General features: G+C 36.8%; 1 protein-coding gene across 2 annotated transcripts; it reads right to left on the minus strand.

Annotated features, from left to right (window-relative positions):
• Positions 1–12,907: 12,907 nt before the first annotated feature.
• Positions 12,908–22,160, minus strand: nansa (N-acetylneuraminic acid synthase a). Of its 2 annotated transcripts, XM_034688681.1 has the most exons (7): positions 21,877–22,160; positions 14,919–15,134; positions 14,744–14,843; positions 14,317–14,471; positions 13,466–13,732; positions 13,166–13,382; positions 12,908–13,120 (listed from the first exon to the last, which is right to left on the minus strand). In XM_034688681.1, the coding sequence occupies exons 1-6, from the start codon at positions 22,006–22,008 to the stop codon at positions 13,173–13,175; spliced, it is 1,080 nt and encodes a 359-aa protein (XP_034544572.1). In that variant the 5' UTR covers positions 22,009–22,160; the 3' UTR covers positions 12,908–13,120; positions 13,166–13,172. The 2 variants fall into 2 exon arrangements, with proteins under 2 accessions (XP_034544572.1, XP_034544571.1); XM_034688680.1 differs by having other exon boundaries at positions 12,908–13,382; positions 21,877–22,159.
• Between the last annotated feature and the right edge of the window lie 2,753 nt (positions 22,161–24,913).

The following is a 24,913-nucleotide window of genomic DNA, read 5'->3' on the forward strand; positions in this document are numbered from 1 at the left end:
TCTATAAATATCAATCAGTCAAACTGCTGTAGCCTTCTTGACATTGTACCAAGAACCTGCAGTGACATCTCTCCTTTAAGTGAAGCTAGGACATTAGTGAAAGCTCATTAGGAAGCTATTTAATCCCTGAGAAGATATACTTAGATTAGCCTCAGGCCCTGCTCACTGATGCCACTGCACAAAGTCAAAAAGTAGACTCTAACCAAAGTGTTAGTGAATTTGACCAACAAGGTAAAATAAAAGATTTGCATTATTGATGAATGCAGAGCTCAAAAACTTCACTAATATAAGTTGTGTAACATCATCTCACAAATCCTCAATAATCCCTCTGCAATAGGTGATCAAACAGCACACATCAAATAAAGAAATGTGTTGTAAACAGTTCTCTTTTAAAATGTAAGAATCGACTCTCTTGTACAAAACAAACACACACCAAAATCGAGCAGGACTCTACGAGGAAGATACCACACAGACACACCACGGCTACACAAAAAGCCCACATATAAGGTCATTTTGTCCTCATACCACACTGTGAAATCTTCTGTTCAGCAGGAAGGACTCTGGTAGGCGGCGGGTCCAGAGTCTCTGAGTGAATATTCCAGTAAATTGAATACCAACAGACGAGGGTCCAGAAGGCTAAAGGTCCCAACGGTAAATCCTCAGTGAGATTTTCCTCCCTCAGACAAAGTGGAACTCCAAGACATCAGGACAGGAGCAGAGGACCGAGGACTCCTCCCTCCTTCTCAAGGTTCCTCCCTCCCCCTTTCACACCGCCTCCTTCCTTCCTTCAATGTGTCGTCCTGTCCACCTTTCCCCTCCTTGTCTATTCTCTCTCTGTGTCCAAGAACAAGGATCAGAGCTGTCTATCTCCGTCCATTGCACTTCCTTTCTCGACAGCCCCCCCTCACCTTGTCCCCTCCCTCATAGATATGCATTATTTCTCCCCATCCCAACACGTGAGCAAATGGGTCTTACACAAGGAGCTTACAGGTTGATGTGGTGGACTCTTGCGGTGCCATCAGATCGTAGGGTTGTTCTTAAAGCCCTTGAAAAGTATCCTTATTGCACTGTGATGTAATGCAGCAGCAGAGGGGATGCTGCATATCTGTATGTTTTAGAGAATTTAACTCAAGGTGTCAAATCTTTTGAGGAGGGGAGGATTATAAATTAACTTTGCATGTCTTCACTTGCATCACAGGCTCCTCTGCACAGTTTCTCTGCGTTTGCATTTAAACCTCTGAACATTTTAACATCTGGCCTGATATGATGTCTTTATTATTTTTGCACCCTCCTTCATATCATTCATAACTTTTATCCGTTTTAAAAAGAACTGCATCAGGAAGCTTTAAGTGTGTACGTCATGTTTCGTTCATAAACAGCCAGTTGTTTGGGATGACGTCATCGTGCTCATCTTGCTCATGTCTGTAATTGGCTTTTGGTGCTACAGCTGCTCCACAGAGACAATCCTGCAGCCGTCACTTGCATCATGGCGCAAGGACCTGCAGTCACATGCTGATGTGGCTCTCATTCAGTATTAGACACGAGGCTTAGATTGGCAGTGACAGCTAAAAGATGAATGGTCCTCTGCATATTTCCCCCAAAGGAAGCAAACTCTCTGTGCACTCAGGTCGACACCTCAGATGAAGTTTGCATTGAGCAGTGTGTCGGTGTGTTTGTTGCATTTGCACACAAAAGTCAAGAGAGGCCTCGAGGACTGTAAGCTTAAGTAGCTACCTGATGGTGAGTTAAAAAGATGTGACTGTACTGTGACATAGCACAACCCCCAGCAGGTGCCAGTGTGTCTAAGTGGAGCAGAGAGATGATTGGACAGGAGAGTGTTATAAAAGTGAAAACAAGGGGATTATGACAAATAATCTCATTCCCTTGGAAGAAGAAGGAGGAGATGTTTTTTGAGTACAACAATTAAACGGACACAAAGTGTCATAAAGGGGGAGACTGATGGGAGAGTGAGCTACGTAACCCAGCTGGGATTAAATCCAACCAGACCTACCCATTGTTTCTCACCTCCCACTGCTCTCATCCAATTAAACAGGAGCATACTTAATGGAGTGGGTCGCTAACTTTCCCTTGAAGGCAAAATGTTGATCTCAGTGGCTTACAGTCAGTCTGTTCCTCCGCCTGTCAGGACCCCTCCAAAGCTCCTTTACCCTCTGAGAGCATGAGCAGGCTTAGTCAAAAGTTCTGTGCAGAGGTGTTGAAAGATCACCTTTTGCCATATGTTCATGTCTGTTTCTATATGCATGAGAAAAAAGACACATTTCTAACACTGCAACACAAAAAGACTTCAATAAAAAGTTTTGCATCATCTCTTTATAAACACTGCTGCTTTACTTTACACATTTTCATTGTTGTAAATTAATTAAGCAATGCAGCAGTGAAAGGGGGAGGTGTTAGACTTCTAACCAGTACAGGTTCTGTATTTGGGCCATAGCTGCTATATCAGGGACTTTGTGAGGTCCTGGAGAGGCTAAAGTTGTTACATAAGAATCCAAGCTAATTTAACCCTCCCTCAAGGTATGCCAAGGAACACTGCATCCAGAACTTGAAATAAGAATAAGTCTCTTGACATGCAGAGGAACCCTTCTCCCAACTTTGCTTCCCAGGTGTTTTTTGTTACGTTTGAATCATCTGCAAACATTAATAAAATATGATCAGGGTCAACTTTGATACAGCTGGGGTTACTGTTGGGAGGGGAAGTTAAGTTACACAAACACAAACATTTGTAAAGAAACAGCAAAAAAGAGATGCATAGATAAAAGGGACTGTGCAGGGGACAGTAATTTGCATCCTCCATTATATCATTACATGTTGTGCTGCAAGGTGAGAGGAGGCTTTTCACAGGTTGGGCAGTGAAACAGAGATGCAGATAGATTCCTGTTCCTCTGTGAAGCCTGGTTTAGCAGCAGCTTAGCGGCTAAAGCCTGTCCCTGAAATAGCTGCTAAGATGTCAGAGAGACCCTTGCTCTGTGAGAAGAGTAAGCCCAGGTGATTCCTGCGCTCGATTCAAGGATCTGAATGAATGAAGAAAAGAAAAGAGGAACATCAGGTGATCTTTAGAGGAAGCTCCGCCTTCTTCAGACACTGTTCGATGTATCAGAAAGCATGCACAAAGACAAAGATGAAATGTGAACATTTGTTTTGTTTGAATTAATTCAAGTTATTGACGCTAACAACCAGCGAACAAAGTTTAGACTTCTTCCTTTTTACAGATGTAGATAGAAACGTTTCAACGCTCACAGGTGGAATTTGTTCACTTATCTTTTCTTGCTACTTTTTACTGTTTATTTTTATTTACAGGTTCCAAATAAAGACATCAATAAATGCATACATATTCATTGATACAGATTGTGTTAATGCACTTCTAGTAAAGGTATTAATAAATGGGCATGAGTCAAATATAATACATCAAGTTGGTTAAAACTAAATACATAAATAAATACATGAATAATATACCAAATAAAATAAATAGGTAATTAATAACGAAATTAAGAGTAATAATAGTCAGAAAAATAAGGAAAAAAACAATAATAATAATTGGAATAATAATAATAAAAGTAAATGTCAGTATAAAATGAATTGCTAAAATATGTCTTTAAAGTAATGAATACAATAAATGAAAATAAAGAAAAAAATATAATATATCTAGATCTACTAGCATAGTGCACGTTTGAATTATCTATCTATGCAGGCTGCTTATTTTCATGTGTATTCATTAGCTTCACTTATTCCAAAAAAACATTAAAATTTCAGTGCCCTCCACAGTTGGTGTTTATTTATTTGTTTATTATACATTATTATTATACAACAAGGAAAGAATGCACAGGACCCATGTGCAGAAAATACAGATTTAATAATAAAAGAACAAAAGTTAAAAACCAACTTACTTCAATGTCCATTAAACTGAATTAAAAAGAAAACACTAGAAACACTGAGATAAGGAAACACAAGATAGACTGAAACACTATCCAAAGAAAGACGTGCAATGATCCAACACAGGACAGGAAGAACAGAGTTAAAAGTAAACTTAAGACTTACCTTTTTAATCTAGCTTTTAATTTGGAGTAATTCATTTTTATCCCTGGAGTTAATTATTTCAATCATTGTTTTATCATGTATTTATCTTATTCAATTATTTATTTAATTTATTGTATTCATCTGATCTTGTTAACTCTACCTTATTTTTAACTTTTCCTTCCACTCTTACTTATTTCTATTAATTGTACTGTATTGATTTTATTTTATTTTTAAACATGCCTTTTATAATTTTACCATTGCTGCTGTTTTCTGTCTCTGTTATTTTGTGAAGCACTTTGGACTGCATGTTTATATGTATGTAATGTGCTGTATAAATAAAGTTGAGTTGAGTTTAGCAGAGGAACTAAATACACAGAGTGATTAACACAGGTGTGAACACAGGACACAGGTGAAACTAATCAGGTTCATCAAAGAGGAGGGAAACACACAAGGACAGGAGGTAATACTAAACTGGAAACCCAGGGATTCAGAACTACAAACTAAAACAGAGAACACAAGACAAAACTAAGAAACACAAGAAAGTACAACAAGAGACATGGATCACTAAACACACGAGGAGATACAGAATAACTTATACAGAACAAAACTAAAACTAAACATCGACTCATGACAGTTTGTACAGTACAAGATTGCATAAAGTCGAAGGTAGGTGTGAGAGGAGAGCAAACAACGGGCAGGTTTTGAGCTACGAGACAAAGTTTAAAAGAGGAAAACTTGTTTGTAATAACAGATCTTGTTGTTGTGTGCAACCATTACCTGATGCAATGAGAGTGTTTTAATGATTATAATCTGTTATAAGAAGAGTAGCTTCTATGAAAGACAGCTGGCATACACAGCTACTTTACACCTGTTCAACATCTTTAGTTAAAGCTAGGGTTGGCAGTCTCGGAAAACTAGCATGAATTTGAATGTAGCATGTCTTCAGGACTCTGTCTAACCCCTCCCCCCTCCCCTCGGAGCTCCTCCAAAACGACGCCCCCCCCCCCGCTCACATGCACGAGCGCCACTGACTTGCGACCATATAATGGTGACTGATTCAAAACCGGTCCTCACCAAAACATTCTCATAGTGAAAGTTAAAAACACAAACAAACATGGCTGCTGTTAGTACTCACAACTGCCATTCATGCATTATCCAGTTGTACTGGTGACATGATATCAGGAGAAAGGTTATAACACATATATAATACTGTAACAACTCTACTGTTTGTTAAACCTGTTCAGTGTAGATGTTCTTAATTCCTACAGTGTTGATGGTTAAATTCATTCATTCATTCAGTCATTCATTCTTCTGCTTGTCAGAGCCCCCGTGGTGAGAGCTTTTTAGACTCTGATCCGGACTACAGTCCTGAGCAAAGCACCTCATCGGGTCAGAGGGGACAGGCCCGAGGTCAAGCGAGAGGGGCAGTCAGTAGAGTCAGGGGAAGCAGACGCAGGAGACGGAGACTCGGAGTGAACGCCGGGGAAATGTACGCGCAGGAGGCGGGCAGAACAGCAGGATGGGATTTGAATGGTTTAAAATTTTGGGTCCCAAAAAAGGCTGATTGGTTGGTGTTTTCCCAGGTTTACTCCGGCTGTAGATAGCAGCTTTTCTTCGCTCTTTTTTAAGAACACATTATGTATTGATTACCATCAGGACATAAAGATCATTTTAACCAGTATAACAAAAAGTGGATCTAAATCTGATTACCAACCCCAGCTTTAAATGTATTTTAAATACCACGTGACTAATGTAAACAAAGAGAAGCTTCAAAAGTGGAATATAATAGATTCTAAAACTGGTCACATCTAAATGAAGGTTTGCATGTCAGAGCTTCTGTTTAATGTGCATTATTAATGCAACACACAATTTAAACAGGCCTCTTTTTTAAAAATATTTTATCTTGCTTTTCAGATTTAAACATATAAACAGAAAAAAGAAAAGAAGGAAACCTACTGCCTGAAAGAAATTAATATTACAGAATAAATACAGACAATAGCTAGTTCTAAAATAACAAAAATATAAATATAAAAACAGAAAAAAGTTACAAAAATAGACGAGACGAAAATGAATCTTCACCTCAAAGGTGATACTCAAGACATTCTCAATACACTTTTGTTATACAATGGCACAGTCCATCATGTGAGATGGAAGGTTTTCCATGTAGTCCAGATAGGGTTGCCATATCTTATAAAATGTTTCAATCCTATTTCTCAGGCAGTGAGTTATTTTCTCTAGTGGAACACATGTATTGATTTCAGAGAGCCAGAATCCAACAGGAATGTCAACATTTGATTTCCATTTTAAAGCAAAAATTCACATAGATCACATCACCAGTAAAAATGGAAGGGATATTGGAGTAATCAGAAGAATCAGACAGTTGTTACCCAGAAAAATCCTTCTTAATTTGAATTACACTAAGATTTACCCTTATATCTTACTGCAACATTGTTTGGGCTAGCACCTTTAAAAGTGACCTGAATGGTATTTGGTCTCTGCAGAAACATTTTGATCACATTTTCCAACAGGTTCAGTAGTTCTACTCCCATTTTTCAATCATTACAAATCCTCCCCATCTTTGATCTTCACCGTCTACAAATTCACATTTTTGTCTTTCAATACATCCACAACTTACTCCCAGTAAGCTTTCAGGATTTATTTCAGTTTCACTCTCAGATCCATCTTTAACAAACAAGGTCTGCAAATAAACTCCATCCAGCTTTCTTTAGGACGACCTTTTCTCAGTGTTCCATCAGATACAGAGGCCCTCACTTTTGGAACAGTGTACCTGGTCATATAACAAGTAACACAAATTCCAACTCATTCAAGAAACAAACCATACACATTCTATAAGGTGAGTTAAGTAATACAACATGATATGAATTTTAACGCATATTTACAAACACATACTCTCCCTACTTTCCTAACTTATAAATAAATATTCTGTTTTTTTTGTTTTTTTCTCTCTCCCTTCTTCTCTTTTCATCATTGTTTTAAATATGAATCCCTCTTATTAATCTTTTTTGTTTTGTTTTTATTTGTATGTAGATATTCTGTTCTACATTGATGCTTTGTCTTTGTGTTGATTGTTTTCTTTAGGAGGGCCACTCAACAAGCCTGTTTGGGTTTTTTGGCTCCTCCTGCACATTATATGTTAGTGGTTAGTTTTAATATTGAATTTACATGTTATATCTTGGCTCGTTTTATTGAACAAAAATGTTTTCTTTTGTTCTCTTATACAGTCATGGCCAAAAGTTCTGAGAATGACACAAATATTACATTTTCACAAAGTCTGCTGCTTCAGGGTTTTTAGGTGTTTTTGTCAGATGTTTCTATGGTATAATGAAATACAATTAGAAGCATTTCATAAGTATCAAAAGCTTTTATTGAGAATTACACAGAATTCATGCAATAAGTCAATATTTGCAGTGTTGACCCTTCTTTTTCAAGACCTCTGCAATTCTCCCTGGCATGCTGTCAATCAACTTCTGGACCAAATCCTGACTGATGGCAGTCCATTCTTGCATAATCAATGCTTGGAGTTTGTCAGAATTTGTGGGTTTTTGATTGTCCACCAGCCTCTTGAGGATTGACCACAAGTTCTCAATGGGATTTAGATCTGGGGAGTTTCCTGGCCAAGGGCCCAAAATCTTAATGTTTAGTTCCCCAAGCCATTTTGTTATGACTTTTGCTTTATGGCAAGGTGCTCCATCATGCTGGAAAAGGCATTCTTCATCACCAAACTGCCCTTGGATGGTTGGGAGAAGTTGCTCTCGGAGGACGTTCTGGTACCATTCTTTATTCATGGCTGTGTTTTTAGGCAAGATTGTGAGAGAGCCCACTCCCTTGACCGAAAAGCAACCCCACACATGAATGGTCTCAGGATGCTTCACTGTTGGCAAGAGACAGGACTGATGGTAGCGCTCACCTCGTCTTCTCCGAACAAGCCTTCCTCCAGATGCCCCAAACAATCAGAAAGGGGATTCATCAGAGAAAATGACTTTACCCCAGTCCTCAGCAGTCCAGTCCCTGTACCTTCTGCAGAATATCAGTCTGTCCCTGATGTTTTTACTGGAGAGAAGTGGCTTCTTTGCTGCCCTCCATGACACCAGGCCTTCCTCCAAAAGTCTTCGCCTCACTGTGCGTGCAGATGCACTCACACCTGCCTGCTGCCATTCCTGAGCAAGCTCTGCACTGGTGGTGGCCCGATCCCGCAGCTGTAACACCTTCAGGAGACGGTCCTGGCGCTTGCTGGACTTTCTTGGGCGCCCTGGAGCCTGTTTGGCAACAATTGAACCTCTCTCCTTGAAGTTCTTGATAATTGGATAGACGGTTGACTGAGGTGCAATCTTACTCGCTGCTATAAACTTCCCTGTTAGGCCCTTTTTGTGCAATGCAATGATGGCTGCACGTGTTTCCTTGCAGGTAACCATGGCTAACAGATGAGGAACAATGGTGTCATGCACCATCTTCCTTTTAAAGTGTCCAGTCACTCAATCATGACAGATTGATCGCCAGCCTTGTCCTCATCAACACCCACACCTGTGTTAATGTGTGTGACACCTGTGTGTCATTGAAATGATGTTAGCTGGTCCTCTTGTGGCAGGGCTGAAATGCAGTGGAAATGTGTTTTTGGTGATAAAGTTCATTTTCAAGGCAAAGAGGGACTTTGCAATTAATTGCAGTTGAGCTGATCACTCCTCATAACATTCTGGAGTATATGCAAATTGCCATTATAAAAACTGAAACAGCAGACTTTGTGAAAATTAATAGTTGTGTCATTCTCAAAACTTTTGGCCATGACTGTATGTGCAATAAAATAATAAATAATAATGAAATACATTTGAAAAAAGCAATACTTTTTTTTTTTTTTTTGGCAATGACCAGCAAGATTTCTATAAGCTTGATAGCATAGCTATCTTTGAAATTAAAGGTATCAAATTTGCCCAGCAAACAAATCTCTGGATCCATTTAAACAGGCCTCTTTAATGTGAAGCACAGAGACAAACTGACGCTCACTGAGAACCACACCTGTTTCCTCTGACAGCCACATGTGACACATTTACATCTCCAGACTGTGGAGCGAGTGTTCCCCTCACAGCTCTGCCAGCAGCTGTCACTCGGCTGTCACAGATGAAAATCAACATATATAGAGTTCTAAGAGGGATGGTGATGGTTGCGTGCACACAGTCACAAGCACAGAAGAAAGAGGTTTTCTTTCTTTTCTTTTGCTGCAAGAATAAATTGCATTAATATTTGACAGTTTGTGACAAACATGACACAAACCAGAAATATATATGCAGACAAGAGAAAAAGAAAAAGAAAGAAAAAAAAGAGAAAGAGAGAAAAAGAAAAAAAAAAAGAAAAAGAAAATCAACATATATGCTGAAGGGCTGCTTTACCCCCAGCTTATACCAACGTGTAAGTAAGAGGCCAGCAGAGAGCGAGATTAGGGTCGACCCCTTCAGCACACAGGAAGAGTTCAGTTCATGACATTGAAGCATGTCAGGAGGAATAAAGAACCTGCATGTGAGCATCACTAAATGAGGGATTCAATGATCTGTGACACTGAATACACCTGTTCCCCTTCACTGTTTTCTTATCTGGAGTTTTTCTTCCTGAAACAGAGATGTATATTTGTACTCAGCTTCATGCAGGTTGTGTTGAGGCTAAGGATCAAAGACAACAGAGACACAGCTCCATCTAGTGCTTCAGGTGTGACACAAATTGTATTTGTGGTTTTAATAAAAGCTAAAGACTTTAAGCTTCTCTGAGACTTTGATTCTGATCTTCTCTTTTAAAAATATGAATTTGTTTGATGACTTTGTTGTGTCTTTTGTGACGTTACCACCTGTTATAATAAAAACAGTGTTTCCTCATCTGCAGATGGTGTTTACATGAAACCAGCTGGAGTCTAACCCAACTGAAGAACATCATTTGACAAAAGTTTCACTTTTAATTGAGCTCCTGTGATTTAAAACATTTTTGTTGTTGTTATAAAGGAATAAAGAATACTTGAGTGATACCATGCACTATATAAAACAGCGTGTATTCTACATCCACAATGCAGATCTGTAGGGGAGAGTGGGGTAAGATGAGCCAATTTTTACTTATGTTGCTCTCTAGGCTAGAAATAAATAGACAGAAGTACACTTAAAACATATAATATATTTCAGGATGTTTCCTATCAATTGCAATTGTCAAAATATGACTTCCCAAAAAAAAGTGTAACTGTGGCTCAACTTGCCCCAGGTTAGGGGTAAGTTGATCCAAGTCAGTGGGTAAGTTGAGCCATCATGAGGTAAATTGACCTTCTGATTTTTTTAGTTTAAACCTGAGCCATCTCGACCTAAAACAATATAATTCATACTATCAAGATATAAGTTAGCCTTTGCAGACTTTCAGAATCATGTAATTTCATGCACACCCTACCTGCTAAACCCTTTTCGTTCCAGTTATTGGGTAAAGGAATGTTGTTCCTCTCTGCTAGTTCTAATGCCAGTTCACAGCATTTCTTTGGAGTAAGGCCGTGGAACTGCTCAGCTAGCTTTTTTATGTGGTCTGCTAAATCCTTCTCCACCTCCTTTGTGAAGACCCTCTTTGCTTCTGCTGTTCCACTGTACCCTACTGATTTTACTTCCTTTACCTCCTTCTTTTTTATGTATCTCCGCAGGGTTGACCTGTCAACATTTCTGTCTTTAGCCACTGATCTGATGGATTTTCCACCCTTGACATCAGCTGCTGCTCTCTCCATCTCTTCAAGGGGTGTTGAGCCCCAGTTGGTCTTTCTTTTGTAGCTCCTTGGCATGATAGCTTTTCTAAAATGTTTAAAACCAAATCAGGTGTGTCATTCTACACTGAAATACAGTTTTATGCTTCAGAGACTTTACTTAACTTCAGTGCATGGTGTCGAGGTAAATTGAACCAGTGGCTCAATTTACCCCACAGCATATGGCTCATTTTGCCCCATAGACGCCATTTTGGAAAAAACAGCCTAGCTAAGCCATTTGGGCTAATCTTTAGCGAAATGCTTCACTTGGTTTTATACGTTAGCAAATCACCAACATGCATAATATGCATTTTTAGACCTATATACATTTGCTTTGAAATAATATTCATTATAGCTGACATGCAGAAAATTTACTTCGACTAGTAAAAACATGTTTTTTGTGAAAAAAAATACCAACCAATTGTCCCATGTGCTTCTCTTGAACAGTGCCAGGTACAAATGATGGGTGCTTCCTGAATTTACGGTCACATGACAACAAATGTACACAGTTGCCTAGAAACAAGGGGTGGGTCAACTTACCCACTGGCTCATCTTACCCCACTCTCCCCTACACATAATGCAACTCTATTAAATGATGTTTGCTTAACTTTGCACCTAACTGCACCAGAGGTAGAATTTTACAGCTGTAACAACGTGTATGATGGTTCACACAGCGCTGTGTGTGAGATATGATCCCTCTAACCCAGGCGTTTGTCCTTCACATTGAACATGTTCCCTTGACTGTATACTAACACAGACACCTCACCTCCACACTCCTTCCATTGTGAGGTGTGAAACTATAACCCCACCTCAACAGGTGTGGACATAACGCGCCAGCACAACCACAGCAGAAAAGATTCTTGTGTTATTTTGATGCAAACACTTAAAAAACTAATTTTGAAAACTTCAATGAGTCTTGTGTCTCCCTGTTCCTCCTCCACTCTGATAATCTGGTGCAGAATGCTGCAGGAGCTCACATTTGTCAACAGAGCTGTCAATCAATCATATTTCCAAAATTAAATTGCAAATTAAAACTAAACTTCTCAGAAAAATGAATGATAATTGGACATGAATCTGCATGACGACAGAACCAAAGACTGATCATCCAACACAGTGCTCTGCAGTCAGCTGATTCATCAAACTTAAGATGGATCTGAAAAACTGAAACAATGCATATGCAAAGAATCACTCCTCTGCAGGTGCTTCAGATCCATAAAGCACTGCTGCACAGAGAAGGAAGAAAAAACAGACAATGAGGTGATAGTTTATCTGTTTTTCTTTTTCTCAGAACATTTTATATTTCCACAAATCCCATGATGCTCCTCTGTGATCAGATTTATAAATGTGTCTCAACATCCTGAGAGGATGCTTCTGATGCAAGAACACAGAAGAGGTCTGATTTATAAGGATGGGAGAGAGAGAGAGAGAGAGAGAGAGAGAGAGAGAGAGAGAGAGAGAGAGAGAGAGAGACAGAGAGAGAGAGACAGAGAGAGAGACAGAGAGAGAGTGAGACAGAGAGAGAGAGAGAGAGAGAGAGAGAGAGGGGGGGGGGGGGGGGGGGGGGGGGGGGGTTTAAGGCAATGTCAGCATGAACAGAGGAAACACACACAAGACTTCATGAAGTGTCACAAATCCCATGATGCTCCTCTGTGATCAGATTTATAAATGTGTCTTAACATCCTGAGACAATGCTTCTGATGCAAGAACACATAAGAGGTCTGATTTATAAGGATGGGAGTGAGAGAGAGAGATAGAGAGAGAGAGAGAGAGAGAGAGAGAGAGAGAGAGAGAGAGAGAGAGAGAGAGAGAGAGAGAGTAAAAGGCAATGTCAGCATGAACAGAGGAAACACACACAAGGCTTCATGAAGTGTCTCCACATCTCTTCTTTGTGTTTGATTTAAAAAGTTGTATCCATCATGCTGCTGCAGGCTTGCTTTATGCACAAATTTAAAAACTGCAGATGCTCACTGAATTACTGAATGTTTTATTTTCATGTCTGCTCATTGACACGACAGCTTCATATGTTCGATATATATTGAATCTCCTCAGTTCAGGACCAACAGTGCAAATGATTTTCACAACAGTAGAAAAAATACCAAGATACCATTTTTGAAGATATTTTCCTCTTTAATAAAGAACCTGACAGTTAAATTAAGACATCTGATGGTAAATCTTTGGCACAGGAGAACTCGGGGTGTTTCAGCCTCTGTTTCAGCTCCAGCTGTGATTCACTCAGACCGACAGAGAACGAAGCTCTGTTATGCAGAACGTTGCAGATCAGCTGCAACTTCAATTTAAGAAATGGAGCCGTCAATCAAAACCTTTCAAATAAAATGCCTTTTTTAATCTACTTCATAACTCTGCCTCCTCAACACTTGGCCTTCTTGCCGTATGTGTCCACCACCTCCGGCACGACGCTCTCGTCCTCCTCCACGTCCGCCAGCACTGTCTTTCCAACCAGCTCGTAGATGTCTTCAGCGGGGACGCCCATGGGCTCGGCCACCTTCACCCCCAGCATCTCCACAGTCAGGGTGGTTCCTTTGGGGATGCTGACTTTAGCCACCACTGACTTCCCCAGCTAGAGGAGAGAAGAAGAGAAGGAATTAAAAACACATCGGACTCACTGGATGTGTGATTTCATGCAGAGGGAGGAGATCTTACCTTATCATGGCACGGCTTCTCACACGGCAACATCTGCTTGATCCCGGTCCCGATCGCCCTCTCTATCAACCGCACGGTGCGAACCAGCTCCGCCAGCTCGGAGGGAATCAGAGACGCTTCGTGATCGCTTCCCTTCCACGTCTTGTCCAAGGTAATGTGACGCTCCAGGACCTTCGCCCCCAGAGAAACTGCAGCTACTGAAATACTGATCCCAGACTCGTGGCCGGAGTATCCGATGGGAATATCTGGAAACTCCTTCTGGTATTCCTGCAAGTTAAAAGTGGCCAAGACGAGGGTTATCACTCTATAATACAAGACTTTGATAAATTAACTTATCCACCATCTTACAAAGCTTTAGGTAAATGATTCACACCAATGTAATGGCTCCACCCACAGACTCTGTGATCCTGTTTTGACTGCTTTCTGTTCTCTCACCTTTAGACTCATTAGATTCTGAATTTCCATTTAAAGGACTAGCAAATTAGCCACTTCCTAACACTCCTACATGAGGCACTGACTTTTGTTCATTTCTATTAATTGGTATCTATCACTGGAAGTTAAAAATCTGCATGCAGCGATCTGCAAATCTGCAATCTCACTTTAGCTGAGCATTAAAGACTGACAGACGGCTTAGTCCAAGCAAAACCAAATGTGCACTACCAGCAGCTATAACGCTCACTAATGTGCACGTTGACTCGCCTTTCTTTGAGCTATTAAATGATTAAATATATGATTAGATGGTGCATTTAAGAACAGTTAAAGACAAGAGAGTGTTTCTGATCCATGTCATTCTTTAAGAGCATGTGAAGTAGAAATAATGTTTCTAAGTGATGCTACATTTTAAAGCTCACCGTTATCACTCTGAGGTTGACGTCTTCGGCTTCCAGAGGGTAAGCGCTGGTGCACTGCAGGATGGCAAAGTTCTGGTTGTGTTTCTTCACGGTTTTGTAGACCTGACGCATCGTCTCCATAGACTGCATCCCGCTGGACACCACCATCGGTCGCCCTGAGACAGGACAGATAAACATCATGTATAACAGGACAACATTCAAGATCACTTTTCCACCTTTAGTGGATTTTATTTGTTTCAACTGAAGGCCAGGATGTCTGTGCATGTACTCTATGATTGAACTTTTAATACACTCTATGTTTCACGTCAGGGTTCGTGTCCCAGGATATATTTTCAAAGCTTTTATAGCACTGGGTACAAAGAACTGAGCCTGATAACCCTACACCTCATAGTTTCATTCCAAACACCGCAGATATAAAGGTCGGCACCTTTCATGGCAGTCTTCTCCAGATAGGGGAAGTTGTTGGTGTCTCCAGAACCCACTTTGAAGAAAGGCACATTGAGCTCATGAAGGAACTCCATCGCCATCTGCAGACAGAATAAGTCCAGGGTAAATTGAAATCTATATTCAAACGACAGAAAACCTTAAAGTCTTTTTCTTACCTCGTCCATCCCAGACGCCGTGAAGAAGATCCCCACCTCCTCTGCATACTTCTGCAGCTCCTTGTACTGCTCGTGGTTGAACTCCAGGTGGCGCTTGTGTTCTCCATAAGTTTTCCCCCAAGAATTTTTGGTGGTGTAGGGGCGCTCCAAGGCTTTCTTGTTGAATTTGTATTCTAATTCACTCTTCTGGAATTTTGCACAATCTGCACCGCAGTCCTGTGAAGGTGGATATCAATTAGATAATGCTTGGATAACAGTCTGGATATAAAACGATCCATGTCAGGGTTCCTTTAGATTCCTGTGACATCTTGAGGAGTGGTGTGCGAATGACAGTTGTCTTTCTAGCCTTTTCAGTCCACGACACCCAAAATAACAGAGACTGAAGACCCCCATAGTCCTGAGGGGGTTTAATGATGCTTACAGCTACATGCAAGAAGTATAAGGCCAATCCAAACACGTATTTTAATGTCATTTCAAAAAGATAACAAGCAGCAGAGTTTCAGAAGAATTTGTTTTCTATTCACATTTTTTATCTACAATTTAGCTTCATTTCATAGATATAATTGTACACTTATGGATTAAAATATTCAGTTTTAGATCATTCAAACTTTTTATTGTTTTATTCTGAAGGCCTCTGATCAGTGTCCCACGACCTCCCAGGGGGTCCAGATCCTCACTTTGAGAACCACTGTTCTAGCACATGACTTGAACATGATCCTTTTACATATTCATAGAAGTATATATTTATAAATTCATCCACAGCACAACTTTTTAGTGCTGAGAAAAAAACACTCAGTTCTGTTAGCGAATTATCGGTAAAGCATGAATTAAAAAATAAAAGGCTAAAAGAGTAAAGGATTAGAGAAGCTAAAGTTTTGTTTTATTTGACTTATTTAATTATATATTTTTTGATTTTATAATTGTATTGTTTTATTCTATTTTAATTTGTTTCATTTCGTTTAACTTGGTTGTTTTGTTTCATTGTATTGAATGTTATTAATTTTTTTTATAATTGTATTGTATTATATTATTTTATTTTATTATTGTTCTGTATGGTATTTTATTTTATCTTATTTTAATTTTTGTATTGTTTTTTATTGTATTTTAATGCATTTTAATGTATTATTGTAATGTTTTGTATTATTTTATTTTAATTCTCATCATTTCTTTTTGTTGTTTTGTTTTATTATTTTACTATAGTATTATATGGTATTTTATCGTATCTTATTTTATTGTATTGTATTGTATTTAATTGTATTATTGTGTTGTATTGTATTTTAATGTATTTTATTTTATTATCATTTTATTTCTTTTTTTTTTTTTTTCAAAGTTTGAGTTTGAAAATCTGAGTCAATGTGTATAATACATTAACTTTATTATATCACATATTAAACCATCATTTCTGTAGCATTTTTGTTTTTTCTACATCATGTCTGTAACATTTTCAGGTTTTCTACATCATGTCTGTAATATTTTCAGGTTTTCTACATCATGTCTGTAACATTTTCAGGTTTTCTACATCATGTCTGTAACATTTTCAGGTTTTCTACATCATGTCTGTAACATTTTCAGGTTTTCTACATCATGTCTGTAACATTTTCAGGTTCTCTACATCATGTCTGTAACATTTTCAGGTTTTCTACATTATGTCTGTAACATTTTCAGGTTTTCTACATTATGTCTGTAAAATTTTCAGTTTTCAGTTTTTCAACATTATGTCTGTAACATTTTCAGTTTTCAGTTTTTCTACATTATGTCTGTAACATTTTCAGTTTTCAGTTTTTCTACATCATGTCTGTAACATTTTCAGGTTTTCTACATTATGTCTGTAACATTTTCAGGTTTTCTACATTATGTCTGTAACATTTTCAGGTTTTCTACATTATGTCTGTAACATTTTCAGGTTTTCTACATCATGTCTGTAACATTTTCAGGTTTTCTACATTATGTCTGTAACATTTTCAGGTTTTATACATCATGTCTGTAACATTTTCAGGTTTTCTACATTATGTCTGTAACATTTTCAGGTTTTCTACATCATGTCTGTAACATTTTCAGGTTTTCTACATCATGTCTGTAACATTTTCAGGTTTTCTACATTATGTCTGTAACATTTTCAGGTTTTCTACATTATGTCTGTAACATTTTCAGGTTTTCTACATTATGTCTGTAACATTTTCAGGTTTTCAGTTTTTCTACATTATGTCTGTAACATTTTCAGTTTTCAGGTTTTCTACATTATGTCTGTAACATTTTCAGGTTTTCTACATTATGTCTGTAACATTTTCAGGTTTTCTACATTATGTCTGTAACATTTTCAGGTTTTCTACATCATGTCTGTAACATTTTCAGGTTTTCTACATTATGTCTGTAACATTTCAGGTTTTCTACATTAGTCTGTAACATTTCAGGTTTTCTACATCATGTCTGTAACATTTTCAGGTTTTCTACATTATGTCTGTAACATTTTCAGGTTTTCTACATCATGTCTGTAACATTTTCAGGTTTTCTACATTATGTCTGTAACATTTTCAGGTTTTCTACATTATGTCTGTAACATTTTCAGGTTTTCTACATTATGTCTGTAACATTTTCAGGTTTTCTACATTATGTCTGTAACATTTTCAGGTTTTCTACATTATGTCTGTAACATTTTCAGGTTTTCAGTTTTTCTACATTATGTCTGTAACATTTTCAGTTTTCAGGTTTTTCTACATTATGTCTGTAACATTTTCAGGTTTTCTACATTATGTCTGTAACATTTTCAGGTTTTCTACATTATGTCCTGTAACATTTTCAGGTTTTCTACATCATGTCTGTAACATTTTCAGGTTTTCTTACATTATGTCTGTACAACTTTTCAGGTTTTCTACATCATGTCTGTACACATTGTCAGGTTTTCGAAATTATGTCTGTAAACATTTTCAGGTTTTCTACATTATTGTCCGGTAACATTAGTCATGTTTTTCAACATTTCATGTCTGCACTTTTTCAGGTTTCTACATATGTCGTAACATTTTCAGGTTGTCTGTAACATTTTCCGGTTTTCTACATCATGGTCTGGTAACATTTCAGGGTTTTTCTACATTATGTCTGTAACATTTCAGGTTTTATACATCATGTCTGTAACAATTTTTCAGGTTTTATACATTATGTCTGTAACATTGTTCAGGTTTTTCTACATCATGTCTGTAACATTTTCAGGTTTTCTACATTATGTCTGTAACATTTTCAGGTTGTCTACATTATGTCTGTAACATTTTCAGGTTTTCATACATTATGTCTGTAACATTTTCAGTTTTTCCTACATTATGTCGTGTACATTTTCAGGTTTTCAGTTTTTTCTACATTATGTCTGTAACTTTTCAGTTTTCAGGTTTTTCTACATTATGTCTGTAACATTTTCAGGTTTCTACATTATGTCCTGTAACATTTTCAGGTTTTCTACATTATGGTCTGTAACATTTTCAGGTTTTTCTACATCATGTCTGTAACATTTCAGGTTTCTACATTATGTCTGTAACATTTTCAGGTTTTCCTAACATCATGTCTGTAACATTTTCAGGTTTTCTTCTACATTATGTCTGTAACCATTTTCAGGTTTTCTACATTATGTCTGTAACATTTTCAGGGTTTTCTACATTATGTCTGTAACTTTCAGGTTTTCTACATCATGTCTGTAACATTTTCAGGTTTTCTACATCATGTCTGTAACATTTCAGGTTTTCTACATCATTCTGTAACATTTTCAGGTTTTCTACATTATGTCTGTAACTTTTCAGGTTTCTACATCATGTCTGTAACATTTTCAGGTTTTCTACATCATGTCTGTAACATTTTCAGGTTTTCTACATCATGTCTGTAACATTTTCAGGGTTTTCTACATCATGTCTGTAACATTTTCAGGTTTTCTACATCATGTCTGTAACATTTTAGGTTTTCTACATCATGTCTGTAACATTTTCAGGGTTTTCTACATTATGTCTGTAACATTTTCAGGTTTCTACATCATGTCTGTAACATTTTCAGGTTTCTAATCATGTCTGTACATTTTCAGGTTTTCTACATTATGTCTGTAACATTTTCAGGTTTTCTACTCATGTCTGTAACATTTTCAGTTTTTCTACATCATGTCTGTAACATTTTCAGTTTTTCTACATTATGTCTGTAACATTTTCAGTTTTTCCTACATTATGTCTGTAACATTTTCAGGTTTTCTACATTATGTCTGTAACATTTTCAGGTTTTCTACATAATGTCTGTAACATTTTCAGGTTTTCTACATTATGTCTGTAACATTTTAGGTTTTCTACATCATGTCTGTAATATTTTCAGGTTTTCTACATTATGTCTGTAACATTTTCAGGTTTCAGTTTTTCTACATTATGTCTGTAACATTTTCAGGTTTTCTACATCATGTCTGTAACATTTTCAGGTTTTCTACATCATGTCTGTAACATTTTCAGTTTTTCTACATCATGTCTGTAACATTTTCAGGTTTTCTACATTATGTCTGTAACATTTTCAGTTTTTCTACATTATGTCTGTAACATTTTCAGGTTTTCTACATTATGTCTGTAACATTTTCAGGTTTTCTACATCATGTCTGTAACATTTTCAGGTTTTCTACATTATGTCTGTAACATTTTCAGGTTTTCTACATTATGTCTGTAACATTTTCAGGTTTTCTACATTATGTCTGTAACATTTTCAGGTTTCAGTTTTTCTACATTATGTCTGTAACATTTTCAGGTTTTCTACATTATGTCTGTAACATTTTCAGGTTTCAGTTTTTCTACATTATGTCTGTAACATTTTCAGGTTTTCTACATCATGTCTGTAACATTTTCAGGTTTTCTACATCATGTCTGTAACATTTTCAGGTTTTCTACATTATGTCTGTAACATTTTCAGGTTTTCTACATCATGTCTGTAACATTTTCAGGTTTTCTACATCATGTCTGTAACATTTTCAGGTTTTCTACATTATGTCTGTAACATTTTCAGTTTTTCTACATCATGTCTGTAACATTTTCAGGTTTTCTACATCATGTCTGTAACATTTTCAGTTTTTCTACATTATGTCTGTAACATTTTCAGTTTTTCTACATTATGTCTGTAACATTTTCAGGTTTTCTACATTATGTCTGTAACATTTTCAGGTTTTCTACATCATGTCTGTAACATTTTCAGGTTTTCTACATCATGTCTGTAACATTTTCAGGTTTTCTACATCATGTCTGTAACACTTTCAGGTTTTCTACATCATGTCTGTAACATTTTCAGGTTTTCTACATCATGTCTGTAACATTTTCAGGTTTTCTACATTATGTCTGTAACATTTTCAGGTTTTCTACATCATGTCTGTAACATTTTCAGGTTTTCTACATCATGTCTGTAACATTTTCAGGTTTTCTACATCATGTCTGTAACATTTTCAGGTTTTCTACATCATGTCTGTAACATTTTCAGGTTTTCTACATTATGTCTGTAACATTTTCAGGTTTTCTACATTATGTCTGTAACATTTTCAGGTTTTCTACATCATGTCTGTAATATTTTCAGGTTTTCTACATTATGTCTGTAACATTTTCAGGTTTTCTACATCATGTCTGTAACATTTTCAGGTTTTCTACATCATGTCTGTAACATTTTCAGGTTTTCTACATCATGTCTGTAATATTTTCAGGTTTTCTACATTATGTCTGTAACATTTTCAGGTTTTCTACATTATGTCTGTAACATTTTCAGGTTTTCTACATTATGTCTGTAACATTTTCAGGTTTTCTACATCATGTCTGTAACATTTTCCGGTTTTCTACATCATGTCTGTAACATTTTCAGGTTTTCTACATCATGTCTGTAACATTTTCAGGTTTTCTACATTATGTCTGTAACATTTTAGGTTTTCTACATCATGTCTGTAACATTTTCAGGTTTTCTACATTATGTCTGTAACATTTTAGGTTTTCTACATCATGTCTGTAACATTTTCAGGTTTTCTACATTATGTCTGTAACATTTTCAGGTTTTCTACATTATGTCTGTAACATTTTCAGGTTTTCTACATTATGTCTGTAACATTTTCAGGTTTTCTACATCATGTCTGTAACATTTTCAGGTTTTCTATATTATGTCTGTAACATTTTCAGGTTTTCTATATTATGTCTGTAACATTTTCAGGTTTTCTACATTATGTCTGTAACATTTTCAGTTTTCAGTTTTTCTACATTATGTCTGTAACATTTTCAGTTTTTCTACATTATGTCTGTAACATTTTCAGTTTTCAGGTTTTCTACATCATGTCTGTAACATTTTCAGTTTTCAGGTTTTCTACATTATGTTTTTAGCATTTTCTTACATTTATAGTATATTCAGTTGTTGTATTTCATATCTGTAGCATTTTTCTGTTTTTTTTGTGTTTTATTTCTATATAGCCTTCACAGTTTGTCTTTGTAATTTTTTGTAGACTTTTGAGTTTTGTATTTTATGTTTATTTTGTATGTTATGTTTGTTTAATGTTGACCCTAGGAGGAGCAGCTGCTGCGTTAGTGGCAGCTAATGGTGATCTGAATAAAGAATGAAAGAATCAATCATAGTGACATAATGAAACATGTACACAGGATCCTTCAGACGCGACGTGCCATAAAAGAGCCAAACCCCTTTCACAAATCCTGAACTTTTACAACACGTCCTCAGATCCTTTTACAGGAACCAGGAACAAAACGCAAAACTTTTACAGTCTAGATCCACAAACTTAGAATCATATTATTGATTCAAAAGATAAAGTCGAAAATAACTCATTTTAATTCATTCAATGAAATTATTTATAAGACTGAGCAGAAATATAAAACAAACAGCATTTTAATAACAGTTTTGGAGTGAATGAAATCATTGTGGTTTAACTAACACTAGAGAATAATTGTGAAAATAAAAATATCTGTGTTAATAGTTTTACCTTTGCCATCTTGATCATTTTCTTCGCGATGTCTAAGTCTCCCTGGTGGTTCTGTCCGATCTCAGCGATGATGAAACAGGGGTGGCTCCCTCCGATCATCCTGCCGGGACACAGCTCGAACTTCAGAGGCATTTTGATTTCTAATAAGAATCTGAAGAAGGACAGAAAGTCAGGCTTCAACTGGAGACAGGACGAGAGGAGAGGCGGTCTGGAGCGGAGGACGGAGAGCTGTGCCTGGGGCCGGATTACTTAGCGTGATGCACACGTATGTGTGAAGCACTTCCGCATTGTAGGTGAACACAAGACCCGGATGTCCCTACAAAATAAAAGAATGCATATTTTGAAAAACCAAAGAATGACTCTGTGCACGCTTTTTGTAATTTTTAATCTTTTTAAAGAGGATTTGATTTTAATCCTGAATTAAAAAGGAATTAAAAGTCTCGTAGCCAATGTATGATCCCTTTTTGAAAATGAGGAGGAGCCGATGAACCATGTTTTCTTCTCATGCCGAACTGTGAAAACCTTCTCATCTGATATCCATGAATGGTTCAAATTCCAAATTCCTTTTGAAATGAAGCCAAATGTACATACAACCATTGAAAGCAGTGAAAGTACCAAGAGCACTAAAGATATACCCTTCCCTAAAAGAATTCCTCACTGAATTGTAAAATGATTCCCTTTCCTTCCTTAACTTATATTAGGATTTATTTTCTATGTATGTATCATTTTCTCATTCACCTTAAATGACCAACTGAAGCTGTATTGTTCTGTATCTTTAATTATTGTTTATGTATGATGCTCCATCTGAATGTACCATTTTTTGTTATGCACATTTCTGCACTGCATGCACAATTATTAGGCACGTGAGTATTTTTGGGAATATGTTAAAAACTATGTTAACAGTCGTTTTCAAATTTGTTAAGAAGTCAGATAGTGAATATATTTCTTCAACTGTGTGGTTAAAATGATGCTTTACAAATTACGTTGGCTGTATTTTTAAATAAATGCAGAATCTGCATATATATATATATATATATTTATTTATTTTTAAAAAAAACAGCTGAAGAAGTGGAAGCATCCAGACAATATTTTTGAAGCACAAAATTAGTCTAATATAATAACAATACTAATAATAATAATACATTTTCAAAACAGGTTTAAAAAGTGCTTTACAAATAAGAAAGAATCTAAAAGTATTTATTATCTTTTATTTTATTTATTTGTTTGAGTATGTGTATGTGTGTACATTTTTTTATTATCATTATTTTTTTATTATTTTTTTTATATGTGTAGATGTAAGATGTGCTTAGTCCCCTATGTCCTTCTTAATGCACCTGGGATTTTTGTGTGTGTTCTGTATTGTATTTATACACATATATGTGAAGATATGTGTATGAATGTTTATAAATGTATGTCTAAAATTGTTGAAAATCAATAAAAACAATGTTGTGGAAAAAGAAAGAATCTAAAAGAAAATAAAAGGATAAAAAGAATAAAAAATAAAATAAATGACAGATAGGAAGATAAAAAGGTTAAGACATGATATAACAAAAAAATTGGAAGACTAAATACAAAAAAATATTAAATATTAAAACAACTAAAAGATCATAATTAAAAAATATTAAAGAATAAAGATCATAAAGAGAGTAAAAACCTGCCAGTGATTCTCCCTGATAAATAATAAAACACGCTAAGGTGATGTCTTCTGTAAAAGCACATCTATAGAGTATGTGTTTTTAAAAGGGTATTCACAGAGGATAGAGGGGGGCAGTCTGGTCCCTCTGGAGGTTGTTCCAGAGGGACCAGCTCTGTTAAATGTCAGATTTGTTCAAGTGTGTGCAGTTCATGAGTTTTTGCTGTAGAGGGCAGAGGACAGCTTCAAACCTGTGATGTAAATGTATTCTTGTTCAGGGTAGGGACCAGAAACTTTTACAATTAAAAATGGAAGATGAAGGGATTAAGATACCAACTGAAGTGGAACACTGTCACAACAACTTTCTGTCCTGTTCCTGATCCTGCTTAACCAGTTCATCAAGGGGTGTGCACGGACTACTGAACCTCTTTCATTGGTACTAATCCAAAGAAGGCATGACGAGTGGCATGACGAGTGTTGCATAGTTTCTTTTGTAATTTTCTGAAAAGAAGCTGAGTGATATGAACATCCTCACACTCTGACACAGGCTTATTGTGGATTTGAATGTGTCTTGGTTAACACACTGATGGCTCTGGAGTTTGATATTTCAGCCCACATCAAAACCTACCTTGACGACGACTTCTGTTTGTCTTTTCTGGTTAAACTCCTCAGAACTGAAGATCCTCTGACTATGAAAGGCCCTGCAGTGCTGTTGATATGACATCATACTCGTGACAGGACTCTCTCAGGTTTTGGGGACAGGCTTACAGTTTCCACACCTGCAGCATCAGGTGACCTCTGCTCTGCTTTACATTAAAACATTAAAAGCATTTGAAACATTCAATCATAAAATGGCACAATTAAAAAGACAAATATAATGAGACATAGAAAAGAAAGGGAAATTAGAGAAATATTAAAAACAAAATTAAAGTTTGCATTTAAAGTGAGTTAAAATAAACTAAGATAGGAAGGCAGTGGTTAATTAAAAGGTCTTCATCTTTGATTTACAAGAGGTGACAGTTGGAGCAGACCTGCAGCTTTCAGGGAGTGTGTTCCAGATATGTGGTGCATAATGACTAAACACTGCTTCACCATGTTTCATTCTGACTCTGGGGACTGAAAGCAGACCAGTACCTGATGACCTCAGAGGTCCAGATGGTTCATACAGTAGCAGCAGATCAGCAATGTATTTTGGGCCTAAACCATTCAGTGCTTTATAAACCATCAGCAGGATTTTAAAGTCTATTCTCTGACAGACAGGAAGCCAGTGTAGAGTTCTAAGAACTGGATTGATGTGGTCTACTTTTCTGGTCCTTGTTAGGACTCAAGCAGCAGCATTCTGTATGAGCTGCAGTCTGATGTACTTTTTAGGGAGTCCTGTAAAGACCCCGTTACAGTAGTCTA

The sequence above is a fragment of the Notolabrus celidotus genome, chromosome 7 (genome assembly GCF_009762535.1).
Source record: "Notolabrus celidotus isolate fNotCel1 chromosome 7, fNotCel1.pri, whole genome shotgun sequence".
Lineage (NCBI taxonomy): Eukaryota > Metazoa > Chordata > Actinopteri > Labriformes > Labridae > Notolabrus > Notolabrus celidotus.